The 22,621-nt window shown below is 41.9% G+C and overlaps 1 protein-coding gene across 1 annotated transcript; it reads right to left on the minus strand.

The window, feature by feature from the left end:
• Positions 1-9,926: 9,926 nt before the first annotated feature.
• On the minus strand, positions 9,927-21,554 carry lgals9l3 (lectin, galactoside-binding, soluble, 9 (galectin 9)-like 3). Its single transcript, XM_085244812.1, has 8 exons — positions 21,400-21,554; positions 19,253-19,341; positions 17,575-17,779; positions 17,197-17,316; positions 16,905-17,018; positions 14,429-14,517; positions 11,565-11,721; positions 9,927-11,330 (listed from the first exon to the last, which is right to left on the minus strand). Exons 1-8 carry the CDS (start codon positions 21,433-21,435, stop codon positions 11,184-11,186), a joined length of 957 nt encoding a protein of 318 aa, XP_085100938.1. The 5' UTR covers positions 21,436-21,554; the 3' UTR covers positions 9,927-11,183.
• Between the last annotated feature and the right edge of the window lie 1,067 nt (positions 21,555-22,621).

A 22,621-nucleotide genomic window follows, 5' to 3' on the forward strand; every position in this document is an offset into this window, starting at 1 on the left:
ACCATTGTTATTTACTTTACTATAACAATGGTATTACTATTGTTTAATTACTGATTAAACCAGATAAAAGCCAGATAACACACACCAATTAGTTAAACTGTAGGAATGTCTTAAAGACATAAAGACCTGGGTGACCTCTAATTTTCTGCTTCTAAATTCAGATAAAACTTTATTGTATTTGACCCTAAAAATCTTAGAAATATGGTATCTACCTTACTCTGGATGGCATAGAATAGAATAAACCTTTAATTGTCCCACAAGGAAAAATTTGGTAACACAAGGGGAAATTTGGTAATTCTCTTGGCCTTGGTAAAACTGATGAATATTGGAGTCATTTTCAGCCAAGAGCGGAGGCCACCTCTGGGGACAAGTGGGACGACTATTCTATCTCTGGTTGTGAGGTCACCACTGAGGCTGTTAAACAACTCCTTGGTGGCAGGGCCCCTGGGGTGGATGACGTTTGAGTTCCTGAAGGTTTTGGATGTTGTAGGGCTATCTTGGTTGACACACCTCTACAATGTTGCATGGAGATCAGGGGCCGTACCTCTGGATTGGCAGACCGGGGTGGTGGTTTCTATCTTTCAGAAGGGGGACTGCCCTTTGTCACCGATTCTGTTCATAATTTTTATGGGCTGTCATGGCTGTGTGCAGGCAGGCAGGGAGGAAGGACCCAAAATGCGGGATTCGGTGAGGCAAAGTTGAACTCAAAGTAAACAGCTTTATTTGCAGGTTGAACAGAGGACTAACTATACTGGGAAAATATAAACTGACAGGCAGATAAACAGGGACCGAAACACAGAGCGTAGACTGAGGGCGAGTAGACATTAACGACGCGACAGAGAACAAAGGAAACACAGTGCTTATTTTATTGTAGAAACATAATTTAAAGTTTTTATGGAGCACAAGGCTTTGGATTTTTATTGACTTAATCTGTGTTTTGGTATCTTTTATGTTTTTTTTCACAAGATTAGCTTTAGTTTTATGAAGAATTATATTTTTTCAGTGGAATTTTGCATCCATAATGTACTGACATCACCCACTGTAAATTTTGTACCTGGAAAATAATCAGAAAAAAATTGTTTCAATGTGTTTAATACCCAAACCTGTCATGGTCCCTGGGTCTCCCTGGCTGGTTCACACAGGAGCCACATGTTTTGTTATTGTTTTGTCTCTCTCGCTCTTTCTTTCCTGCCTCTTTTCCGCCTGGGGGGAATTTGTTATGGGTTCCTGCCTTGGGCCCACGCACCTGCAATCAATGACTCACCTGCTGCTCATTAGCCTGTCTCTCTGGGCCACTACTTAAGGCGGTGGCTTGGTGCTTCTTGCTACTGAATCATTGTGCAACCTGTGTTAGTGTAACTGGCTTATCCAGCGCTTGCGTTTCATGTGATTTCCTAGCGTTGTACTAATTGTCTGTTTCCTGCACATAGATTCCTTGGACCTGTGTGGTGTGGAGTGACTGAAAAGGACCCTAGCATGTTTGCAGCGTTTGAGTCTGGTGTGGCCTTCCTTCCTCCCCGTGGATCCCTGGAAGCCTTAGCCCCTCACATTGTATATATCACCCGGTCTTTGTAAATAAACTTTTGTGAGCTGTATTCAACTCTCAGAGTCCGTTCAATCTCTATGACAAAACCTTTTCATCTACATGCATAATAAATACATCAAAACAAACCTCTTTCATCTAGTGTTAGATGTAATAGGATTTACAGTTCTGTCATGAATGCCAGAAAAGCACAGCCTAAAGAATCGGTATAAAACATAAGCATTGATATCATTACAGCTGAATATCAGAACCACAAGCTGTCTTAACACTGTGACAACACCCATATAATACACAATTTAAATGTGATACTTTAGCATTTTGTACATGAAAAGTTTTTGTCCCTCATGGTGAAAGAAGTTTTTCAGTGTGAGATAGTTTTCTCTTGGTAAGCTTTTGGTAAAGAGTGAAATCCTTATCTCTATATTACCTACACCCTCCTTTTTCTCTGTGTTCCTCCCTGATGATGTTTGGGGTTTTTTAAACATCTCATATCCTTATCGTACTTCTAGTCACCACAGCAAGCCATCCAACCCACATGGTCACATCATCCTTTCTCTTTCAAAGTCTTAAACTCATCATGGCTGATCCTGTGGAGGTATATGGGGGTCAGTGTGTCCTGTTTAACAGGACCATTAAAGGAACAGCTTTAAACCAGTTTAGCACGGCTGTTGTTAATCTTATTAATATCACTGTCACAGCCTTACAACCAGTACTACATTGAATGTTTTGATGACTGACAGCATTACAAGAAGTGTGAAAACTTTCAAAATAAAAGTTCTTCAAAACAAAAGCTGACTATCAGTGGTTGTCAATAATGCTGGATTTTATGGACTTTCAAATGACCTTTTAACATTAGTGTTTTTGCAGCCTGTTTCACAAACAGAGACTTGGTGATAGAAAAACATGTCTTCAGCATATAACCCATTTACATGGGCTTGTTAAAGATTCTAGCTTATGGCTTTTGTGAACTCTTCTGTGTCTAAACAGAAGCTTAAAAGTAACAAAGCTGGTTGGTCTCTAAAATGTGAGAGTAACATATAATTCAGCAGGATGCCTGTCAATTTTTGGCCTGTTAAAGTAAAATTCCAGTCATGCTAAAAGACCCTTCAACACCGGCTCATTGCTGTATTTTATCTGGCTTTTCTCCAGCTACCTAGAATATGCCAACTGCCCTCAAATACGACCCATAGGAAAGTTTCCAAAATGAGCCTGGGAGGAGACAACAGCCTGATAATTTTACATGGTGTATAAACTGAGGTGGCTGGTGGTACCCTGGTTACCCTATTCGGCTTCACAGCCGTTGGTATTTCCCCCCCCCCAGACAGAACCATTCCTGCACAGGACCAGCACTTCGAGACGCTTGAGTTTATTGACACCTGTGACAGAGCGGCTTTTTGCAACTGGATTTACAATGAGGAAGACCAAGACACAAGATGGTGGAAACAACTGGCATTTATTTGCCCATATAGCTCTACAGCTGTGACAATGACTCGCACAACAAGCTTCCTCACAGCACAACAATCACTCTGTCTAATGACAACTGGCAGCCTTAAATACTTTCTGCTGTTAGGGGCTAAACCTGTCACGGCTGGGGCAGCAGTCTTGTGGTGTGTGGGATAAAGGACTCGAATGCAGGCATTTACTGAGATGCGAGGGAGATTTATTATAAATGACAGAACACAAAGTAGGGATGGCAAAAACAGAGCTAAGGATAATCTAATCTAATCTCTGGGAAAACTCAACTATAGAACGGCCTGAACACTAAGGGAGGACAGCAGGGAGAGCACACAGTGGATTCACAGAGAGGTTCACAAACAGTCTTCAGGAGACGAACACAGACGGACCAGTAACGAGCACACCAATTCACACAACATAAATACACACAGAGGGACACTGGGGAATCACACACAGGTGGGAGACACAGCTGGACCTGACGAGACAGAGGAAACACTAACACCAGGGACCAACAGAGAGAGCAGCAACCCAGAACCCCAGAACCAGAAAATCCCAAAACTAGAACATGAGTCCACAAATAATAATAATAATAATAATAATAATAATAATAATAATAATACACCATCTGTGATGTCCTTTTGTATCGCTGCCTGGTTTGGTAACCTGACAGTAAGAATAAGAATCGGTTGGGACTTATAGTAAAAACTGCTAGCAAAATTTCAGGGCGCTGGCAAGATGGACTTTTGTCCATCTACAATAAAAATGTGCTTAGAAAGGCTCATTCTATTATTAACTGTTTGAACCATCCACTTCACAGTGAGTTTGAGTTGCTGCCTTCCGACGAAGACTAAAACACTCCAGGTTTCTTTTATCCTTACTCCATCTTGTCTCCTACATGGCAATAACTGTCCTTGGACTTTCTATCACTATTAATTGTCATTATTATTTTATATTATTGTTCTGTTTATTTTTATCCTGCTGCTAAACTAATTTCCCCTTGTGGGACAATAAAGAATAAAGAATTCAAATCCTAACCTTCCACCATATTCTATAGTATAGCATTTCATCCATCCATCCATTCGCTTCCGCTTATCCTTTTCAGGGTCGCGGGGGGCGCTGGAGCCTATCCCAGCTGTCATAGGGCGAGAGGCAGGGTACACCCTGGACAGGTCGCCAGTCTGTCGCAGGGCCAACACACAGGGACAGACAACCATTCGCTCTCACATTCACTCGCACATTCACACCTAGTGGCAATTTGGATTATCCAATTAACCTATCCCCACAAGTAGTATAGCATTTTTATTACATAAATATATACATACATTTTAACATTTTAATATTTTTGAAATATTTCACACTTTATCCGTACACAGTACCATTATTATAAAAACACCAAAAACTAGTCAACTTGGTGTGTTGCCGGGGTTGTGGGCGGGTGGGTGCATGGGGGCCCATCCCAGGCGCAGGGTGCTGCCGGTGCGTCGAGCCACCTCGGGGGCTCTTCAACTGGTGGGGGAGATTGTCACACCTTGCAGGAGCTTTCCTCTCCTCAGGAACTCTCTGCAGGAGGGGGAGATACAGGAGAGGTGGAGGAAGATCTCAGCCTGGGCGTCTATTGTCTTATGTAGTCTGGAAGATGAGTGGATGGTGGGGTGGGTGCAGTTTTCTCTGTGGTGGGGTTGGGTGGACTGTCCCGGGCTCTGTGGGGCCAGGGGGCGCTGCTGCACTGGGCCCCGGTCTGGATGGGCCTGGGCCCCCTTTCCCTGGCGGGTCGCGGAGTATGGGAGTGCCTACTGGGGTCAGCGGGGGAGCTGGCCCCAGGGAGGAGTCACCTGCCCCTCCCTTCCTTCCCTCCCCATCTCCAGCTGCCTCGCTCTTCCCGCTCCACCACAACCACCCACACATGCAGGGCCTTGGAGTAGGGGTATGTCACCAGGGTGCAGAGGAGGCTACCCCCCCCCCCCCCCTGTCCCCTTCTGGCTGCCTCTGCCTCAATTTTATCCCACAACTTAGACATTCACATTACTCACACTCTCATTACACATACATATAGGATCTTGGGGGTGGGCACGATACACGGAGTCCAAAGTACCATCAGGGTGTACAACCTCACCCCTGGCGTCGTTGCCCACCTCTCAATTTTAAATACACGTAGACATTGAGGGCCAGCAGGAGGGACTATGCGCTTACCTGCTGCTCTCTGGCAGGTAGCTCCATGCCGTCCTGGGTTTTAATTGCACCTTAGAACACACATGCATCAACACTACAATGAGCGGGTGGAGGGAGGTTTGGAGTCTTCTCTCACCCCCGTTCTCTGCGGCCTGCTGGAGCGGGGGGGCTAGGAGGAGGAGTTGGCCCTCCGACTGCGGTCTGGAGTGTGGGGCCTCCCTGCCGCTGCGGAGTCGGGGCGGTCTGCCTCCCCCCACCGCAGGGAAAAAGGTAACACCACCTGGGTCTGGGTGCAGTTCCCCCCTCCAGGGGCAAGGGTACCTAGACCCGGTTCGTAGAGTACGCTTGGGGAGTGTGATCGTGTGTACAGCGTCTCTTTATGTCTGTCTCCACGTTGGTTGAGTGTGGAGTAAGTGCATATGAGAGCATGAGGGTGGGAATGGATGTTTGTGTCTGTGTGTGCCTGTATGTCTGTGTCTATATGTCAGGTTGGGTATCAGACGCCACCTCTCTGGAGACATCTCAGGCCCTCCAAGGTTTGGAGGCCTATCTCCACCCACCACCACTTCCCCTGCCAGTGGCGGACTCCCTCAGGTGTCAGTGCGTTGGTGGTTCTTTGTGTCTGGGGATGGGCGTCCGGGTACACACCGGCTCACTCCTTGGCGGCCACTTATCGGGGCCTGGAGCCTGGGGCTCGCTCGGGCCACTTCGGAGGTGGGGTGCCTCCGAAGTGGCCTCTCGGCCTGGGGCTTGGTCACTCAGGCACAGCTGGCTGCTGGCGGAGCTCACGGGCGTGTCACTGCAACTCCCCCTGGCTTCTGCTGCTGAGTGAGCCCTCATCTGGGACTCTCCTCAGCTCTTACTGGGACAGTGGCGCGGCTGCCCCTCTGTTGGTCTTCCTTGGTCTCTTGTGTTCTGGGGGCCTCTGGATGTCTGGAGTTTTGATCTCCTCCATACCTGCTTCATGCCCTGGAGGACGGGGCTATGGCTCCCCACACTCCCTAGCAGATCGTTACATGGAGAAACCTTTGGAATGCAAGCGTGCTGATCCACACAGGTATGCACACAGGTGTACACACGGGTGTTCACAGACGCGGACTACAGCTTTCTTGGCTGCTGCCTCAAAGCACATTGTGCGCTGTCTATCTTGCGTGCTGCACAATATCGTTTATTATTTAGTATCTACTGTTATCTACTGCTAGCTAGTTTATTGTGATGGTGCTGTTTTTTTATTATGTTGCTCTTTGTTGTTTGCTTTCTCTTCTGTTTTTTTTCTCCATACAGGTGACCCAGGTGTTTCTTTTTTGTTTTGATTTTTCTTTCTTCCCCCCCTTCTCACCGTCTCTTCTCCCCCTTTGGTTTTCTTTCTCTCCCTCTCTTTCTTTCATTCTTTCTCCCTGTCCTATCCCCCAGTCATGTCTGTCCCGTTTGTAGCAACTGAAAATAAAATAAATTCATAATTATAATAAAGGTCAATCAAATGGACCAATATGGCAAGGCCATGATGATCCACTTGGTAAAATAAATCCGCTTGGCATCTTTCTTGGCCTTAAGACAACAATTCTGATGGTAAAGATCCAAACGGGACACAAAAAAACAAAAAACAACAAAAAAACACCAAAAACTCAAAGCACAAAGATTCCCCACACTCCCTTAACCCACGGCCTCTCCCGGAACCTTTAACTGGTGTCTGGATCCCTGGGGAAGCGTTTGCCCAAACAGCCTGGAGAGGACACAAGAAAGAAAGGTGGTAATCACATCACATAGTCTTTGCACCACCTTTATTTCTATGTTTTCCAGACACATTTGCCACAGCTCTCTTCAGTGGTTAACCTTATTTGCTCTCAGTAACAACCTTTCCTTTTCACAGACAACCACCACATTTCTTAATGAGGAGCAGCTGTGCAGGACCTGGAACCAAAAGGCTACTTACTGATTTTAAAATACACAATAAATATTCAATAAATAATTAAACATCTGTGCAAATGTTCTTCATGTGCATATCTATAGTCAAGGTGCAATGCTGAATAAAGTGCTAGATAAGGTGCTTTTAATAAAGTGCAATGGTGCTATACACCTTATAATATAAACAATCCTAGTAAGGGAGTCCTCTTCCTTACAGCACCACTTCATTTTCCTTCAAGCTTACTTGAAGCAAGTGAAGCAGTGCTGTAAATTAACAAACTGTGATAAATTGTATGTTTCTAATAAAATGAAGTAGAGTAGTAGTATATTAAATATTCCTTTGAGTGAGAAAATCATGCCATACCATAAGTGCTTCAACTCAGAAAACAAATCAAAGGGGTAAAACAGAGGTGCAATCATTCTTAATACATATATCAATTTCTCATTGGTTATATTACCCGGGTGTATGCTACATACATCCAGTAACACATTTAACATAGTATCAATTCCCAACATTTGTTTAATCTCTTTTTCAACATATCTCCAGAAATAAATTAACTGAAGACAATTCAATGGAATATGTGTAAAATTCCCAATCTGCCCACAACCTCTAGAAACAAACAGGAAGGAACAGGGTAGAGATGATACAAACACATAATATCCTTATAAATTATAATGTAACACTGTAGATCAGCGTCCCTTAAAATATATAAAGCATGTACAGCAATAATATGCAAAAAACACAGTATTACTATTAATCCAAATTACGCCATGTTCCATATAATGGGATTTAAAAGAAAAAAACACTGACTTTGTGCCACCTGAAAAACTGATTTCATTCATTCTCCACTTGAAATGTTTCATTCAAGTGGATTACCTCTAAATACCTCTGTATCAATATAGTTATAAAAGGAAGGCAAATGTTTGTCCTATTTTTTTCCTTAGATACAGTGAAGGATAGTAAAGGCAGGTGGTCAACATTAGGAGACAAGAAGCAGAAATACTTTATTGAGGCAGCTGCACTCAGGGAACAGGCATCTTAACGCTGAGATCAGAAAGCTCAGAATTTCAAAAAGCATCTCAAAGCTCAGGTTTGGAGAAAAGCTTTTTATGCTAGGTGTTCTTATCAATAAATATCAATGTATTTGTACATAAAATTTATAATGATGTTTATAAACAATCAGTTTCTTAATGATCAAGAAACTGATCTTACAGCCCATTGTTTGTCTGTGGTACTAGTTTCAGGCATTGTGCAAATGTACTGTTTATAAGGTTGGGCAGACTGAAGAAGTCACTTGGATGTGTGACAAAATGTTTTGGGATTACACTTTGTTAGCTTGGGGTCTGGAGCTGCAGCTTAGTGAATTCAGTTGGGCTCAAAATGAATGAAAGAAATTTAAAAAAACGACAACTCGAATTCTTATTTTAAGAGCTGAAAACAATTCCATGTGTGAAACAGATTAAAAGCTGGAGGTGTTGAATATCTGGGTGGACCACTGTCTATTTATTGTTTATTATTATTTATTGTTTGATAATCATCATAGTGGTTTTGGTCTGAAATTAAAAAAAAAAGTTGGAAATGGGTTTGCCTTGCTTCTCTCCTGCTTAGTGTGTCAAATATTTAGTAACTTTTCAGCCTGGTTTAATGGCAATGGTATATTGAATGAATGTAGATTATTCATAGATTTGTAGGCCAGTCTGGAACTGGAGACACAGCTCCTCAACTTTGAAAACGAGTAGATAGCAATGCTACTGTAATCAGTCATAGAAACATGGCCCTGAAATTACATTACCGAGGTGTAAACTGTTGTACTGATCAAAAGAAACACTATATTGATCTGGACACTACTGTCAGCATTTTCTTTTACTGTTTTCTTAATCAGCACGATAGTCTTGGTCTGTGCTGTCTTTTTTACTAGTTTGCAGCTTCTGGACTGTGCCGTGTACACTGAGGAGCATTAAAGCCTCAATATTGAAGTCTGAGGTGAAATGTATTCAAGCTCCTTAGATTACAATGACCTGGATGACTGAAAATTGAACACAGCCTGCATCATTATTATTATGAATTTTTTTTTTTGGTGCAGTTCCAAGAGCTTAATTATCCAGAGCTGATGTTAAAAATGACTGCATATGTCCACAAAACTGGACAAAATATACTTCAGATGTCCGTTGAAAACAGACAACTGAGGCAACAGTTCACACACTTTGACAGCAATGTCTGATGAGTCTTGATTTCTACTGCTACAGCTGGATGGCAGGGTCAGAATAAACAACATTAAAAGCATGGATCCATTGTCCCTTGTATCAGTTGTTCAGGCCGCTGCTTGTGGTGTGATGATGTGGGAATATTTTCTGGGCACCAGCTCAACATAATTTAAATGTCACAGCCCGCCTGTGTATTGTTGCTGATCATGTCGATCTCTTTCTGATGGCTGCTTCCTGCAGGATAATGGATCATGTCACAAAGATTAAATCATCTGAGTACAGCACTATGTTTAGGATACCAGTTTGAGATTATCTGTGACTATGTGTCACTTGTTATTTTTGTGTTTTAATGTTGTGCACCATGTAATGCTGGCATGACTGAATTTCTGTTGTGCTTGCATAGGATTAATAATGGTCTTGAATCTTGAATATATACATTATCTTCAAACTGCAGGCCATATAATGACATATCTCTGTATCAGTGTCTCATGACACTGATTTCAATTTACTAAAGCCTTATAGCACTCTCTGGTGGCCATGATGGAAGGTTACTATGTGGTTCCAGTTCCAGTACCTGTAAAGTCAGATTGTTGACAAAGAGACAAGATTATATTTATTCTTACATAAATTAACTCCAAAGCCCAAACTGTTGTGCTCATTGCAATCATTTATTTATTTTTATGCAGCACTTACATCACACATCAGCTTGTAATAAAAGAAATATTAAAGTTGAAAATATAAGTAAAAGCGATCTAATAACTGTCGGTGGAAACTCACATTATCAGGCTGTATTCAAACTCCCACCAAAAGTCTGCACTCCCAACAACATCAGAGTCTTAATGACGTGGCATCATGTGGATCAATACAATATCTAATGTTTTGACAGCCCTCAAAGCAGTGGGTTAGCCCACAAAGTGGCTTTAAAAAGCAGCCTGGTGGCTTGCATAAATACCATGACCTGGTATGTTGACAGATTTCTTTGTCCTTATTCATTAAAATATCAAGATGACAACAACAAAGCTTCATAATAAGACACCACCAACCTGTTGCTTACTGCGGTTATGTCGGTCTTATATGTACTCTATAGCTGGAATAAAGAAACTAACAGAGGCTCAGTATAGACCTTGCAGTGTTGGAAAAGTAACTGAAATAAGTTGGATATGGCTCAGGGAAACTGTCGAGCACAGTATTGAAAAATGGCAGCTTGCCAACAAACATCATAGAGATAAACATTAACATAAGCAGCAGTTCTTTTAGACAGAAAAGACCACCCTACATTTTCATGTGAAATGCAGTAAAGAATATTATAGAGATTGGCTAGTAATGATCTAAGTGCAGAATGATAAGAAATAAAATATAAAAATTACAGTATGGGAAGAAAATCAACTACTCAGGCACCACTTGAGTTTAGTGGTGCAGCGGTTATTCATCCATTGTGGGTTAATTTGTGATTCGAAATTACCTATGGATGTGTTTGTCTAGCTTTCTGTGTCACCAGACCAATGACTGTAAAAGCTTCTGAACTCAACTAAGAAAATGATTGAACATGGGTCAAGTTTACAATACTGGTGACAAATCCAACTTCCAACTAGACAGTGTTACATTTGCTTAAAATGTTTACTCTTTTTTTGCCTTCATTGGACAGAATGTATGTGTGTAAATTAGGCGTCCCTGATAACCAATAATGGTTGTTTCTTTCAAGAGTGACCATGTTTCAGAAATATAGAGCATACAATATTATAGAATCAGGCGATTATAAAATGAATGCAGAGATGTTGATTATACTTTGTACATTATATAATCAAACTAAGCAGTTAGCACAAACTTCCAATTAATGGCTAATTACTGTGGCTATAGTTAGGAAAATGCTGCAAAATGCTGCCAACAGCAACAGGGTCCTGCATCTCTACACAATCACAGAGGTCAGGCTGATGTCACCGTCAATCTCCAGGGAGGTAACGGCATGCAGGGGGTTGAAACGATACTTGTAAGTATGGGTCTGCATCCCATTGGCCACAATTCGGAAGGAGTGAGCTTCACAACTTATAGTCAACTAAAAAGAAATAAAAGATCATTTTGTTAGTGAAATCAGTTTGTTTACAGTGAAACGTGCTAAAGATAGCACACTTAACATGAGACACAATAGAAACATAAGTTATATGGTACTCCGAGGTCAGATCACCTATAATTCTCCTTTATTTTATGTGAAGTCATGACTGAAAAGCAGTGTACCACAAAGCAATGTGACTTCTACTGAAACTTGTACAGTGTGTATGTTCAGTCGTACCGTGAAAGGCTGACCCCGGTGGAAAGGCATGGCACCACCACGCTCCTCGGAGCCCCACTGATCCCACTGCTTGGTATTTCGCACCACGACATTCTCATTGAAACGTGGGTTGTAATGCAGAGCGATGCCAGACTGGTGGCTAAGATTCACAGTGAACCTGTGACGAAACACAAAATAACGCAATACCAGTGACTAATTAATCAATCATTTCTTTTGTAATTTAAGTCTCTAATTATACAGACAGGACAGTTTGGTTACCAATTGGCTGGCAAAAAAAAAAATTCTTATGTTTTTTTAAGTTTGTTTTTTCCTGGTAACAAGAGTCAATTCAAGAGCAATGTTATGTTACTGTAGCTTTGGCAGATAATTTACATTTCAAACTGTTTTAGATGAAACATTTCAATGTGTATTTGATCACCTACAACCACAATTCTGGCTTCTGTACATTGGCTGTGTCCCTGTGTGGCACACAGATTACAATCAGTCTATTACAGATACTCCTGATGTCCACTCATTATGTGTATACACCTGTCCACAGAATCAATGTGTTCTATCCCAGCCTCTCTTCTACTGTGGGCAAGACCAAAGAGCTGTCAAAGGACATCAGGAACAAAACTGTAACATGCGCAAGGCTAGAATAGTCTACAAGACCATGAAGAATAAACTTGGTGAGAAGGTGACAACTGTTGGTGCACTTATTAAAAAATGGAAGAAATATAAAATGACCATCAATGCAAAATTTTGTCTCATTGAGAAGAGTGGTGGATCAGCCCATTGCTACACAAGAGGACCTTGGTAAGGATCTGAAGGTAGCTGGGAGCGCAGCCACGAAATACACTTTTGGTAACACACTACACACTACTACTACATCAGAACAGGAGCACAGAGGATGCAGTCTCCATCGCACTGCACACTGTCCTCTCACACCTGGACAACAACAACACCTACGCCAGAATGCTGTTTATAGACTTCAGTTCAGCGTTCAATACAATCCACCCCTCACAACTCATCAGGAAACTGACAGACCTGGGCATCAGTTCCCTCATCTGCAAATGGTTACTGGACTTCCTGACCAACCGCCCCCAACATGTCCGGCTGGATAACCGCTGCTCATCTACCATCACAATGAACACCGGTGTACCACAAGGCTGTGTGATGAGCCCTTTCCTCTACTCCCTCTTCACCCACGACTGCAGACCTGCTGATGGTTCCAACACCATCATTAAGTTTGCAGATGACACCACGGCGATTGGCCTCATCAGTGACAACGATGAGGCCGCCTACAGGGAGGAGGTGGATCGTCTGGCTGAGTGGTGCGACAGAAACAACCTGCTGCTTAACACCGAGAAGACCAAGGAGCTCATCGTGGACTACAGGCTGACCCACATCCACCCATCCACATTAAGGGGACGGCTGTGGAGCGTGTGAGCAGCTTCAAGTTCCTGGGAGTCCACATCTCCGAGGATCTCATCTGGACGACCAACTGCTCCAAGCTGGTCAAGAAGGCTCACCAGCGCCTCTTCTTCTTGAGGACTCTGAGGAAGAACCACCTGTCCTCAGACATCCTGGTGAACTTCTATCGCTGCACCATCGAGAGCATCCTGACCAACCGTATAACAGTCTGGTACGGGAACTGCTCTACCTCGGACTGGAAGGCGTTGCAGAGGGTCGTGAAAACTTCCCAGCGCATCGCTGGAGCACCACTTCCTGGCATATGTATTGGACCGTCTTTAACTTGCCTGTGAACATTTTATTAATTCAAAGAAGGCTTGGAAGAAAGTGCTGTGGTCAGATGAAACCAAATTTGAGCTCTCTGGCATCAACTCGACCCACAATGCTTGGAGGAAGAGCAATGCTGACCCAAAGAACAGCATCCACAGTCAAGCATCGAGCCAATGGACAGGCCACATACTGCAAGATCTTGAATGAGAACCTCCTTCCTTCAGCCAAATGGGTTGTGAATGGGTCTTCTGGCATGGCCAACACAATGACCAAAACATACACCAAGGCAACAAAGGATGTTTCGTCATGTTAGTGGTCTAGCCAGTCACCAGACCTCCATCCTATAGAAAATGGTAAATGGACTGATTCTTATATAGCGCTTTTCTACTCTCCCAGAGTACTCAAAGCGCTCTATACAACATGTCTCATTCATCCAATCACACCCACTCAAGCAAGCACCTCTAAACTCAAGTGCAACTAATAAGCATTCACACACTCATCTGTGTGTGAATGCTTATTAGTTGCACTTGAGTTTAGACACATCAGAGGGCAATTTGGGGTTAGTATCTTGCCCAAGGACATTTGGCATACAGACTATCCTCCAGTCTGTATGCCAAATGTCCTTCCAATCAGTAGCTGATCTGCTCTACCACCTGAGCCACAGCCACCCCTATAAAATCTGTGCACAATAATGAAGGCAAGTGGCACCCAAAAACCTAAAGGATAGTGAAAGGTTTTGTACATAGGAGTGGGTCAAAATCTGTGCTTTGTGTGTGCGCAAACCTGGTAACCAACTATAAGAAATATCTTACCACTATGCCTGCCAACAAGGGTTTCTCGACCAAGTACCAAGTCATGTCTTGCCTGGGGATAAAACTGATTTACTCAATGACATGCAAATGAACTTCTAACATTTATGTAATATGTTTTTTTCCCATATTTTTTGTTGATATTGTGCTCTTCTCCATTAAAATGAAGCCACCATAATTCATTTCTTTGGAAGGGATCAAATAATTATCTCCCTCACTGTATAGTTTAATTCTTAATTGTTTCACTTCACTACATAGTTATGATGTTTGCTGTTAAATTGATATATGCTAGTTTCAAAGTAAATAAAGCAACATCTGATCATGAAGTCTGACCTTGTGGCACTTGGGTATACAGTTCCCTGGATGGTGATGGTCCTGCCAGGTCTTAGTCCACCACTGATGGCAGACCTGTATGGAACCACCTGCACACAAGAAATATATATTATTTCAACAGAAAAACTGCAACTCTGACTACAGGTAGGTAAGATTTACCTTCTTAACATCCATCAGTTCACTAGTGACATCTTTAGGGTTAAAGGTAGGGTTAGGGACAATGTTTTAGCCACAAATAAATGAGCACATTTTTAGAAGCCAGAACGTTACCTTTCACAAAAGTCTCGTGCATCCATTTTAATACTACTACAAAGAAAATTCACAAAAAAAGAACAATATAGCATCTTTAGCAACACTAAAGAGTAAAACAGGGTGATTAAGCATTAGGTCTCTCTCTTGTAAGTCCCTGTCATTTAATTAATGATTTTTTATTAAATGATTTAATAATTGATCAACATATTTATTTATTTTGCCTTTCAGAAACCAGGTTGCAGCAGTTTGAATATGTTAAATTGAATAAATCAACACAGAGTCATACTAATTGTCAGCACATTTGAAGCAAAGGCAGAGGAGGAAGAGTAGCAGCAATCTTCCACTGCAGCTTATTAACCAACCATAGACAATACAGATTTTTAATTCATTTGAAATCCTAACTCTTAGCTTTGTACACCCGAACTGGAAAACGCGAAAACCTGTTTTATTTGTTGCTATCTAGACACCACCTGGTTCTTACTTGATTTTCTATCTGATTTCTAAGACTTTTTCTCTCATTTACTATAGACAGTGGGTGATTTTACTATCCTTGTTGGGAAAATCACCCACTGTCAGCCTCAACACTGATTCTATTACATTTAACAGTATTCACTGAAAAAATTATTTTGTCTGATAATTTCTTAATGACATTTAAATTTACAATAATGGATTACACACAGCATCCATACATCCATTTCCAAAGAGGCCCAGACCTCCCTCTGTCTATCCTCCTCCTCCATCTTATCTGGGGGAACACTCAGGCCAGCTGAGCAATATAATCTCTCCAGCATGTCCTGAGTCCTTAGGCCTCCTTCCGTGGGACACCTCACCCAGGAGCTGTCCAGGAGGCATCAAATTCAGATGCCCACCTCATTTGGTGCCTTTTGAAGTAGAAGACTTGCAGCTCTCCTCTGAGCCCCTCTTGAATGGCTGTAGCTCAGGTGGTAGAGCAGTTCATCTACTAATTGGAATGGAAGGTTGGTGGTTTGATTCCTGGCTTCCCCTAGTCTCCATGCCAAATATCCTTGGGCAAGATACTAACCCCAAATTGCATACTCCATCGGAGTATGAATGTGTGTGAATGTTAGCTATAAAGCACTAACGAAAGATGTGAATGGGTGAATGCACAAGTTGTGTAAAGCGCTTTGAGTGCTCAGATGAGTAGAAAAGCGCTGTATAAGAACCAGTCCATTTACCATCTCATGATGATGAGGTGCAGGTATGTTATTCGACAAGTGTATTTGTGCTTGCCTCACCATGAAGGCCTGGTACAGCATTCACATCTGTATAGGAATTTCTTTTACTTATGTATTAATCACATTATTTTATTGTATAATGCCTTGGTGCCACTGGATTTTAACATGTCTGACACTCATACAGTAAGACAAATGGTGGGGGTGTAGTAAGGAAGTTGGGGGAAGCAGAGCACAGGAAGAGTCTTTTGTCTTTTCAAGGACTCTGGGAGGTAGCAAGGGAGTGTGAACCTGCCTTTTGTTCCTGAAGAAGGTATTTAACTGAGAGCCATGCTGGGCTCAGGGAGACTCTGCTGACCGTCTGTCCCGCGGTCATGTAGGCTCTCCACAAGCTTGGTTTTCTGTTCTTTGTGTGTTTGGATTAAAGAACGTTAGCTACCGCTCACCGCTCGTCTGCAGGCTTTATTTAAATGGAAAACTTCCACAACACATCACTGCAGACACCACCCCAATCTGTATGTCAGTCTTTTGCTCCTCTCTTCCCTCACTCGTAAGTAAGACGCTAATATGCTTAAACTCCTCCAATTGGGGCAGAAACTTGTCCCTGGCTCTGAGTGAGTGTTCCACCCTTTTCCATGGCCTCAGATTTGGAGATGCTAATTCTAACTTCTGCTGCTTCACATTCTGCTGAGAACCATTCCAGTGCGACCTGGAGGGCACCACCTTTGAAGCCAACAGAACCACATCATCTGCAAAAAGCAGAGATGAGATTCTGAGGCCATCAAAGTAGAATTAGTTGTTTGACTACCTCAGTAACCTCTCCCCCAGTGATGGGTTAGTCCCCCTCCTTGTCCCCAAACTGCTTTCTCTACAGAAGCCATGTCAGTGGGATTAAAAAGTATTACTTACACCGCCCAACACTGCTCAACTATATCCTTAGCTAAAGTCAACAAGCAGCACCCCCACCTCTAATGTACACTATGTAAGTAAAATACTGCTGTTACAAACTAGAACCTGACCACGATACTCACTGGTGTTACAGGAGGAAATCCAGGCTGTGCTGGGAATCCGGGCTGTGCTGGGAATCCGGGCTGGGGTTGAAAGCCTAATTGTGGAGCAAACGCAGGCTGAGCAGGAAAAGCTGACTGTGCAGGAAATAAAATACAAAAAGAAACCACTTTGTTATCACTGTTCTATCATATTCTTGATTATTTATCAGGTTTAAGATTATTCAAACATGAGCACAAATACACAACCAACTATGCTGCTATATTACTTATGCATTTCAAATAAACAGCCAATAAATTGTGTAAACTTCCTCACCACAGGGTTCTGAAAAGCAATGGAAGAAATTTCCACTTTTCCACCCACTGAGATGGTGTCAACCTGGTGAAATGGCAGGCGATGTCTGTACTCCATAAAGTAGCAGCCATTGATGCTGAGCTGGTAATAGTACATATGGAATTAAATTTGTGTCTTATTGTCCAAACAGTAAAAACGATTTTTGCACAACAATAGATTTTAGAGAAAGAATCACAAAGAAGAGTATTTTAAGAAATTCTAGTTTTTTAAATAAAACTTTCAATACAATAAATAGATTTTTATGATATGAATGATCTGCTCTACACTTAAATAAACACACAAATACAGTAAAATGAAATGTCAACTGAGTAGATCATATTAAAATGTTTAGGAGCTGACCTGGTAGAAGTCCCGGGTGACAGCAATGACAAGAGTGAAAGAGGACCCAGCAGGAAATGGGGAATTGTACTTCCTCTCTTCAGTGCCCCAGCTCCCATTCTGGAAAGTGTTGGTCACCACATAATGCTGACTTTCATAGCGTGGGTTAATGTGGATAGCAATGTTCGCACCAGCCATGGAACCACACTGTAGATTCACATGGAACCTGTGAGTAAGAAAGTGAATAAGAAGGAATATATGGGTGTATCATGTGATTATATTCACAGACAACTAATGAGTATAAGTTGTAATTTTTAAGTTTTTGGAGTTTTTAAATGACTGTGCTGAGTAAAGAACTAAAAATTAACAAAAATATTCCTTACAGTGGGGCAATGATCTACAGACATTCATTTCTTTGTAACTTACAAAGAAATGAACAGTCTGTACTTTTTATTTTACTGGAGAGAAAGAGAATAAGATCTTAAGATGCAGGAAAAAAAACATAATACATTAATATGACCTAGTAAACCTTTTCTGCTTTTCTGTTCATCCAAACATGGCAGGTTAAGGTAATGCTAAAGAACCTAATTTTATTTTCATGTGAGCACAGCACTTTCTCCTGTGCCTTGTCAGATGTTGACTGGCCTTTCAACGGGGGGTCACCCAAGCCCCTGCATTGTGAGGTCTGTGGACAACAGCACAGTGGTCAGGCTAACCGCAGGGGGATAACAACACTTTCTCTTATTCAGAATCATGTATAATGATAGGTTGGTGACACATGTTTTTATCTTCCACATTCCTGCAGTCCCACACAAGGTCAAGGTGTGTGTAAAGTTTGACCTGACACACTGGTATGTTGTTTACGTTTGAGGAGCATTTAGTGCAACAGCACATATGTAACATTTATTTGGCACCCACTCCACCAGCTTTCCAGCTAGTCCCCCTTCTGTTGACTCACACTTCGCTATATATCAGGGAGAAACCTCATTAGTTGATTCTGTGCACCTGTTTGCCAACCTCCCTGCACTGCCCCTTTGAGCTCACTGCACCACCCCTCCCCTGCAGCTGAGCCAGGGACCTCGCCTGCCACGGTCTGCCAAGGTCGAAGCTGGGTCATGTTCACCCACACAAAATTCAGACATTAGAAGAGTCTTTTTTTTTTTTTTTTTTTTTTTAAACAGAGAGCCGACCCAGACTTCCTGTTTTGGGGTTCTGGACCCTGCATATCAGATCCATGCCTTTTTTTAAAAAAAACAAAAAAAACACCTTGGCTCATGTGATGAGACACATGATTAATAGTGACCTCTTAAGTGGCTGTCCCTTAACACAGATGTGCAGCGGTCTGTATGGGCTATCAACTTTCAATGAAACAAACATATCTTTTCTCACACAGTAACTTCTTACTGTATTTACTTTTGTTGCTCCTGCCCCAGACACATCTGCCCATTGAGTGGACTGAACACTCTCACGTGGTTTTGGTGACTTAATTACTTCTGATTGGATCTTGTCAGTCCAGAACATTTTCATCTCATTTTTATTTATAGATGAAAGTGTTAATGTCCCCCTGCATTCGTTTTTATTTAGTTTCGTCTTGTTTTGTGCAAAAAAAAAAAAAAGTTGTTGACGAAAGCTTTGAAGAAAATTATTGGTTAACAAATAAAACACTTCTGCTGATAAATAAAGGAACAAGCAGACAGACCTGTCAGCCCCAGGTACGACACGTCCACTGACAGTGATAGACTTCCCCTCCTGCAGACCACCTTGGATTGACCCAGTGAATGGGATTATCTAGAAAGAACATGGATAAACATCTAATTACTGGCTTTATATTTTGACTGCAAAATCTAATATGCTACAAAAATTAAATACATGAAGTTAGAATGCCACATAAACCAAAGAAACAGTCATTTTGTTACTGATCATTCTTTCTTTTCTTTCTAATGGATATATATCTACATATTTTGTAGCTACTTTGTTTCCTGAAGGTGCTCTTTGTATCACTTTTTAATATGTGTGTCTCTTTCTTCATGAATGTCTGTTTTTATGTTGGCAGCAGTTTAATAGAAGAAGAAAAGGCTGGCAAAATTGACATGAAAACTCACATCTAAGTTGGAAAAACACATATTTGTGAACTTTAATTTGTTCAGTTTTGAGAATATTTTGGTACACAAAGTTGCACAGTTGTTGATATCATACAAAGAAGAACACAAATTATTTGCTTCATTCTAAGGTTTTTTTATGGTGCAGATATATTTATTTCACAAATTCCAACTGGGCGATGGCTGTTTCTCGACTGGCGCTAGACTTCAGTGTACCATCAGAAGAGCTGAGATTGCGGGTTCCAATATACTCTGCATTGACTGATGCCCCCAGAACTCCAAACCAATGGAACGGGATATATGACTAAGTAACTTGTAAATGGTGAAAACATAATACCAACAACAAGTTGCTAAATGGTCGGACTATAGGCTTTATAAATATATATACATATCAGCATACACACACAGGAGGAAGTGATTGAAAAACATGAATTAGGCTAAACTCATTGGGGTGGGGAAAAGCAATAACACTCTATTTGAGCACTCAGTTATTCCTTATTACAAACTTCAGTCACACACACGCGCGCCAACAGGAAGCCTCCTCAACCTAAACATGGCAGACTTTAACCTAAAAATGCAGCCTGGTCCCAGTGTAAGGACCTCCAGGACCTCCACAGCAGCCAGCAGTTGGCACTCACATTAAAATAAATAAATAATACATTTAAAAAATGTAGAGTCTAGAAAAGAAAGTGTTTTATCGTCTCTCCCTGGAAAAAAGATTTTCACCCCAACGACACCTTTACATAGATATACAAAGGACAACAATAATACATGTTATCAGCAGCATAATTATTATTATTAGTGTTATTATTATATATCTGGTCTCAATAAAAGTCCTGCTACTCATGATGTACTTAGAACCAAAGAAGGGGGAAAGGCCTCAAAAATGCAAAAGGATGTTGCTGCTGTAAACCACTTCCTGCTAAACTGTCATGCATGAATTGCAGCTTCACTATTATAATCTGATCTTATAGGAAGTGGAATATAGAAATAATGAATACCATTTTACACAAGAACATCAGAGAATAGCTGTGACTTTAATTATTGATCTTCTATTATTGATAGACTTTTACACACTATCTTTAGTTTAAGTTGTGTGACACCAGTTTTAAAGCCTGCAGTTCGTCTTAACCGCACTGTTTATTGCACTTGGTTTGTTTGTGCGTCGCAGATGTTTAAGCAAATGTATTTACTTCTGGGCCACTAAACATGTCCAAATATGAATTCTGTTCTGGCTCGATATTTTACACGCTATATCCGTATCGGAATAACGCAAGTTGTTCGGGTTGTTTTCGAACTTTCTTTTTGTTCATATTCTGCGCATCTGTTTCCCACCTAACCGCTGCACTGGAGCCAAAACTCGAGACGCCTCACGGACTCAAGCATCTGCATGTGTCTTTTCTTCCCTGAAAACCTCGAGGCCAAAGTTCACTTCAGTGTTTAGATTCAGGAAGCAGCAGTGTACACTTCCTCATTCACGCTGCTCGCAAGTGAACATTTTGGAAAGATCGGAAAGTTTTACAAAACAAAACTTTTATGATGCGCAAAAAACCCAAAACGTTTTACTCTCATGCGTATAACCAAGCCGACCAGCGAGGTCTAAAACTCGCACTGCCTGTTTGTGTTCGCTGCGTTCACCGGGTCTTGCGTAACGGACTAACGGAGCAGCCGTGAGAGCGCAGAGGAGTATTATTGCCGTCCGTGAAAGAGCGAAAAGTCTTAAGATGAACATATTTTATTCTCTTACCGGGTTGTAAAAAGGTGACTGCTGATAAAAAGCCATATCCCTGAACGGAAAGACGGAAGATTGTTGAGCTGTAGAGTGCTCTGAATTTCGCGAGTTAGCCCACCTTTAGGTTTCGTTTTTCCTATAATAGGCGGTATTTAAAGGTTTTTTGCAAGCTGCTTATTTGCTTATCCTGCCAGAGTCCCCCACCACCCCGCCCCTCTCTTCCTGGCGGTATTTAAATATGATGAATCGTATCCGTTTCCCTCAGCATTGACATCTGGCTAACTGTAGACTATCAGACCTCAAACAAGACTCTACAACACACACATTCATACAGACAGCAGACAGACAAATTTTCAATAAAAAATAATTTCACTACACTGTAACTCCTGCAGCAACTTAAAGTTTAATGGCAGGCCATCTCCAAAGCTTTAACTTAATATGGAAAGAAAATAATGGCTCTGTATTATCACTGTGGGAAAAATGATTTGGACTAGCACACACTTTTGTGCAATGATGCTTTCTTTACCACCACAGGTGTCAGGGCTCTGTGTGCGGGCAGGCGGAGAGGAGGATCCAAACGCAGGACTCAGACACTAACTTGAAACTCAAAGACCTCAGCTTTATTGCTGGTACGAAAGCAAAACATGAAGTGAACATGGACTATGGAGAACAGAAACACACAGGCATAATCTGATGATACGACGTGACACCGAGCATGGGAAAACACAGGGCTTAAATACACAGGGTAGTAATGAGGGAATGGGCAACAGAAGGGAGACACAGCTGGGGGAGATCAGGGCTAAAGAGACGGGGGAGCTAAGCTGCACACACCAACATAAGACAAAGACTTTCACAATAAGACAGGAAACAAGAAGTACTAAACCAGATGCAGACATGACACTGAGAGACAGACTAGACACTGAACAGAAACTGCAACACACATGAGAACCCAAAACCTAAGAACTGATCCCTCACCAAGAATAACAGAAACAGATCTATAATGATAATAATAAACAAAGCACCAGAACATCAGAAAACAATCCATAATGCAAAAATAAACCAAAACATAATAAACTCAAAATACTGGGTCCAACGGACCCAGAACCGTGACAGAACCCCCCCTCCAAGGGCTGGCTCCCGACAGCCCCAAACGAAAAAGCACAAAGCACCAGGCCAGGGTGGGCGGAGGGGGCCCAGGGGCCCGTTCTTCGTATCTCGCTAAGTAGGTTAGCTGGAT

The sequence above is a fragment of the Mchenga conophoros genome, linkage group LG14 (genome assembly GCF_057382185.1).
Source record: "Mchenga conophoros isolate Kocher_MC1m ecotype Shallow Benthic linkage group LG14, M_conophoros_male_GT1.1, whole genome shotgun sequence".
Taxonomy (NCBI): Eukaryota; Metazoa; Chordata; class Actinopteri; order Cichliformes; family Cichlidae; genus Mchenga; species Mchenga conophoros.